Source organism: Alosa pseudoharengus, unplaced genomic scaffold, assembly GCF_046254945.1.
Source record: "Alosa pseudoharengus isolate Yale_2024_CS ecotype anadromous, Long Island Sound unplaced genomic scaffold, YU_APseudo_1.1 YU_APseudo_1.1_scf_3, whole genome shotgun sequence".
NCBI lineage: Eukaryota > Metazoa > Chordata > Actinopteri > Clupeiformes > Clupeidae > Alosa > Alosa pseudoharengus.
In genome coordinates this window covers 13,182,491-13,188,490 of record NW_027468718.1, presented here as the reverse complement: position 1 = coordinate 13,188,490, position 6,000 = coordinate 13,182,491, and the positions used below count along the sequence as shown (strand labels likewise).

General features: G+C 46.4%; 1 protein-coding gene across 1 annotated transcript in view; it reads right to left on the bottom strand.

The window, feature by feature from the left end:
* The window catches only part of ttll4 (tubulin tyrosine ligase-like family, member 4), a 30,588-nt gene that overhangs the window by 15,440 nt on the left and 9,148 nt on the right, over nt 1–6,000 (bottom strand). Inside the window, exons 5-7 of the mRNA XM_076263202.1 lie at nt 1,890–2,002; nt 853–963; nt 293–369 (exon numbers count right to left, since the gene is read on the bottom strand). Coding sequence (XP_076119317.1) covers nt 293–369; nt 853–963; nt 1,890–2,002 — 301 coding nt within the window. The remainder of the gene's footprint in view (nt 1–292; nt 370–852; nt 964–1,889; nt 2,003–6,000) is intronic.

Below are 6,000 nucleotides of genomic sequence, written 5' to 3'. Positions count from 1 at the left end.
TACACAGGCGCCGTGACCCAGATAAGAGTCAGGTTCAGGGTCTGGAGTGCGATAGCTGCAAGCAGGTGCAGTATCTGTGTAGTGAGTAGCACCCACGAGTTTTCACCCACCCCCCCCCCCCACCCCCACATCCTATACTGAGACTGAGATACTGCAGGTTTGCGTGGTCGAGCCTAGGCACTATACCGAGATACTGCAGGTTTGCGTGGTCGAGCCTCAGCACTATACTGAGATACTGCAGGTTTGCGTGGTCGAGCCTCGGCACAGTTTACACCATGCAGGGTCCGTTTACCTTCTGGTACTCTCTGATGGCCTTGAAGCCTGGAGACTTCATGTGATGACCCCAACAGCCCAGCCAATCATCGTTCTCTGAAATATACAACGCAGAACATGGTCTGATCATGCAGCACGCACCATTCTCAGTGTGTCTGAGTCAGTGTACATACATGTGTGTGAGCGTATGTGTGTGTGTGTGTGTGTGTTAGCGTATATCTGAGTGTGTGAGTATCTGTGTGACCGTTTGCGCACGTGTTTTACTGACCCTGGGTGAATGAAATGAGATCTAGCAATGGTGTGTTTGTCCTGGTGACTTAAGTGAGACCAGGAAACATGTCTGTGGTTGGAAGTTTGCATGTGTGTGAGAGAGAAAATCATTATTTTTAAAATAAGAGCTGTCAATGGTGTAACACGCATGCGTGTGTATACATGTGTGAATCACTCCCAAGTGATTGTGTGAGCTCGTGTCTGTGTGTGTGTTTCACTGTGGGTGACTTTAAAGTGGGACCTGGTGATGGTGTGTGTGTGATGGTGTGTGTGTGTGTGATGGTGTGTGTGTGTGTGTGTGTGACTCACTCTTGGTGACTTTAAAGTGGGACCTGGTGATGGTGTGTTTGACCACATTGGGGGTGACTGAGCTCATCCTCCACTTCAGCAGCTTCCTCTGCTCCGCAGGCAACAGTTCCACTGCAAACACAAACACACACACACACACACAAACACAACCATTAGGAAAGACAAAAACTCAAGTTAACATACACATACTGCAAAACAGACACATGTTAATACAATTTGTAGCTATCTGTAACATTGTATCCAATTGGCGGAAGTGAGCACAAGTAATAGTAATATATACCTGCATGATGCGCGCGCAGGCAGGCACACACACACACACACACACACAGCATGAGCTCTCAGACAGTGATATTACAAAACAACTTGACTCCACTAGATGGCAGCAAATTCATGGAGACGCACACATCTCTCGATGGCTGTGCTGAAGTAGTGTTGGATCTATGAGAGGGAACAGGGTGTGTGTGTGTGTGTGTGTGTGTTCACACCTCTCTTGTTGGCTGTGCTGAAGTAAAGTTGGGGAATGAGAGGGAACAAGTTCTGCGTGTGTGTACCTATCTCGTTGGCTGTGCTGAAGTAGAGTGTTGGGGGCATGAGAGGGAACAGTGTGTGTGTGTGTGTGTGTGTGTGTGTGTGCGCGCGCATGTGTACCTCTCTAGTTGGCTGTGCTGAAGTAGAGTGTTGGGGGCATGAGAGGGAACAGTGTGTGTGTGTGTGTGTGTGTGTGTGCGTGTGTACCTCTCTCGTTGGCTGTGCTGAAGTAAGAGTGTTGGAGGCATGGGAGGGAACAGTGTGTGTGTGTGTGTGTGTGTGCGTGTGTACCTCTCTCGTTGGCTGTGCTGAAGTAGACTGTTGGGGGCATGAGAGGGAACAGTGTGTGTGTGTGTGTGTGTGTGTGTGTGTGTGCGTGTGTACCTCTCTCGTTGGCTGTGCTGAAGTAGAGTGTTGGGGGCATGAGAGGGAACAGTGTGTGTGTGTGTGTGTGTGTGTGTGTGTGTGTGTGTGTGTGTGTGTGTGCGTGCGTGCGTGCGTGTACGTACCTCTCTCGTTGGCTGTGCTGAAGTAGAGTGTTGGGGGCATGAGAGGGAACAGGCTCGGGACCAGGGCTGGCCGCTCCAACCGCTCATCCTCCACGGACATCGGCTCCTCCACACTGAAACACACACACACACCCACTGTTGAAAGTGCATCAGTCTTAATCTGTACATGGAATATAACAAATCTTGACACTACACTACGTACAAACTGCTTACAATAGAGAGAGAGAGTGTGAGAGATAGAGTGTGTGTGAGAGATGGAGTGTGTGTAAGAGAGCGAGAAAGAGAGAGAGAGAGAGAGAGAGGGAGAGAAAGAAAGAATGAGGGTGAGAAAGAAAGTAAAAAGAGGGAAAGAGAAAAAGACAAAAAAGAGTGTGTGTCTCTATGACTAAAGATTGCCTTCCAATGTGGTAATGTTATATTATCACCCGGAGAGAAGAAATACTCTTTTCTGATTGGCTGGCGGGTGGCCTTTAATTCTGAATAACAGGACACCGTTCCATATCAATGCTTATGAATGGTAACTATAACAACCATAGTAGGACGACGGTTGCAGCGCTCTAGAATCTTTTGGTTGCAGGCTTCCCAACAATGGAATCAACTGTAAACAAGCTAACTGTCCATGCTAAAGTTGTACAACAAGCTGAACTAGTGAGCTTCTTTTTAAACAGAACCGCGTGTTTACAGTGTTTACAGTGGCAACCGGGTGATAAGCGGGATAACGGCCTTCGAGGTGTGTCCAGTTATACGGAATTAATGGACTTGGGCGGAGGCAACTCCCCTCCGCTGCGCGTCGGGGAGTTTTTGCCCCTCGCCCTCGTCGATTAATTCCGTATAACAGGACACCTCGGCGGCCGTTATCCCTTACATGTTAGTGGCTCATAATACCAACTGTAGTTGTAGAGCACAAGACAGTTCTACAGTAAGTACGAGAGCATCGGAATGGAACACCACACCATTCCACCACCACAGCACAGTTCTACAGTAAGTACTGGAGAGCATCGGAATGGAACACCACACCATTCCACCACCACAGCACAGTTCTACAGTAAGTACTGGAGAGCATCGGAATGGAACACCACACCATTCCGCCACCTCTGCGTCCACTCTACTGGAATTACTAAGACAACAATCCAACACAGAAACACAAAGGCCACTGGTCAAAGCTCACAACTAATGGGGATTACTCTGCCCAAATGTACACTGGATTAGGAATACGTGCAGGCACGTTTTTCCACACAGGTCCCCTTCTCAACAAGGAGGACTCAGATGCTTTGGTTCACTTCTGGGCTGCCTCCTGGGTAACCCGACTCTCGCCAGATGAATTTCATTCCACCTAGCTCCACTCATCCATCTGGGATCAATCCATTGAAGTGTTGCTTCAGAAGGCTGGGCCTAATCCAAAAATGCTTGCATATGATTGGATAAGCCACTTGTCCGTCATCTATTGACGTGCTACTTCAACCACTCACATCGAAGCCAACCCGTGACGCTGATAACAGTCTCACAGTCGCTTCTACGCTGTCACATCTATGAAACTCCCGCCCTGCGTCCTGATTGGCTCTACCATAAAATCTGGTGCAGAAATCACTCTCAACGGAAGAGGTCCCAGATGGATGTGAGTGAAGCTAGGCGGAGCTAAGCGGAACGAAATTCATCTGGCGAGAGTCAGGTTACCTCCTGGGAGCCTCACACGTAAAACGTGTTCAGGTCACTCTGCCTCAAACTAGATTAGATTAGCAAAAGGTTCTCATATTATCAGCAAGGAGGAATCAAATGATCCTGGTGGAGTTGTTGCCTGTCTTTGTAGAGGACTCAGAGACCAAGTATGTGATGGATTGCTGAAGGTTGCCATGACTCCCGAGGCCTAACACCTGGCTGACCATGTCAAGTCAACTCCAACGGACAGAGGACAAAAATGAGCCAACACCAAACCACACAGGCTATAGTCTCACTCTCTCACATACACACACTCCAATCGACACAACACATAACTACATCCAATAAGTATGTAATCTGAAGTACAAGTACAGACGCACACACTTTTGAAAAATATCCAACACCAACACCACAAACCTCTTGCCAAAAGACTCCTACTTGAATTTCTTGGACCGGCTTACTGATTTGGCATGGTTAAGATTCAAGACATGCCCCCCCCCCCCCCCCCCTCCAGCCTTGCTCAGACACACACACACACACACACACACACACACACACACACACACACACAAACACAGGTTTAACTCACATGACGGTCATGTAGAAAAGTGTCTCCTGGTCTGCCAGCTGGTTTTAAACCACTCGGGTGCATTGACAGTGACCGTGACTCACATTGCCTTTGGGGTCATCCTCTGTCTCTCCCTCTCTCCCTTTTTCTCACTCAATCACACTCACTCACTCTGCTTTGAGTCCAACAAACAAATAGAAAACTTCATAGAAAATAAATGGAAAGGGAATGAAGCAGGTGGACCAGAGCAGTATGTATGTATGTATGTGTGTGTGTGTGTGTGTGTGTGTGTGTGTGCGTGTGTGTGTGTGTGTGTGTGTGTGTGCCTGTGTGTGTGGGGTGGGGGTGGTGGAGGTGACAATGAGGTTTTGGAATCAATGCCACCCCCCGCCCCCAACCACATACAGCAGTCGCTTATGCGACGGCTGCTTTGCGCTGGCACAATTGGAAGAGCTTTCTACTGGGCTCTGTGCTTTCCGCCTATTCACACGTCGCAGCAGCCAGAACGCCCTGGCAACAAAGCACGCCCTCTTCAGCTATTGCCATTGCCACGGCAACATCACCTGACAGGTGTGAAGGAGGGCACCAGGTGTAGTCAGAGACTGGAATTGTCCAGAGGAGATAGTGTTTGAGTGTGTGTGTGTTTGCATATATGTGTGTGCACGCATGGAATTGTCTAGTTATAGCAGGTGGAAGGTGTGTTTGTGTGTGTGTATGGGTATTTGAGTGTGTGTGTGTGTATCCAAACTTAATCTTACTTAGGCTACTTTATTTTACATTTAACAATATACTACACTGCCCTCTCTTACACTACACTACATCTTATCATCTAGGTAGGGCTTGAATTTCCCCTTGGGTATCAATAAAGTATCTATCTATCTATCTATCTATCTATCTCTCTATCTAGGGCTGAACGATTTTGGAAAATAATCTAATTGTGATTTGTTTTATACCAACATTGAGATTTAATGTGATTATTTTATAAGCTCTTTATCTTCTGTATCATTCAACAAAGACAAGCAATAAATCAGGTCTATAGTATGACCAACACTATTTTAGATAAATTAAACATGAACTGGTCTTTCCCGGAGACCAGGCCTGTTATGATGACATTAGACGGTGCATACATTGATGACAGTATCACAGTAGAATCACAGTATATTTGTTGAACTTCCAGATTTGTAGTTATAATAGTTCCAGATTTGTAGTTATAATATGTTATAATAATCACATATTAGGCATATGTTTCTATTTTGTTACTATTTCATTTAAGTCTTCTTCCATTAGTTACATGCAGGGGCAGAAAACCGACTTGTTCAACACTCACACATACACACACAGGATCCACCCCTTCCCTCCGTAGGCTACTTGCTTGTGAATCAGAATCCAAATTGTTGCAGCACAGAATAGGCTGAATGACAGCTTTAGTTAAAAGCGTCTGCTAAATAAATAAATGCAATTTGCAAACTTGTTTAAGTTTTTTGCTTTTTTGACGGTACACAAGAGTCTATGGCCATAGCCTCTCCACACTTTGAAGAAGGCAAGTGTTGGGACTCGCGTTTGCAACTAAGCACTTTGGTGACGACACATTTTACGTGGTGGCCAATGCGTGACCAGTGACATCGCAGCCTTTGCAGTTAGAAAATCACGTGTGACCATAATTGGAATATTATTGCAAATGCAATTAATCGTTCAGCCCTAATTCCAGGTCAAAGTTTCTTCTGTCGTGGCACACTATTCACTATGAGAAAATCTCACGGCACACCACCATGCTATTAAACATATAAAACTCAGGCTTATTGCTGTTTAATGCCCCCGCCCCTACACTGCCAAAAATCTCTGGGGTTAAAACGCATAATATTGGCAGGTTAGCTTAAGTATTGACTG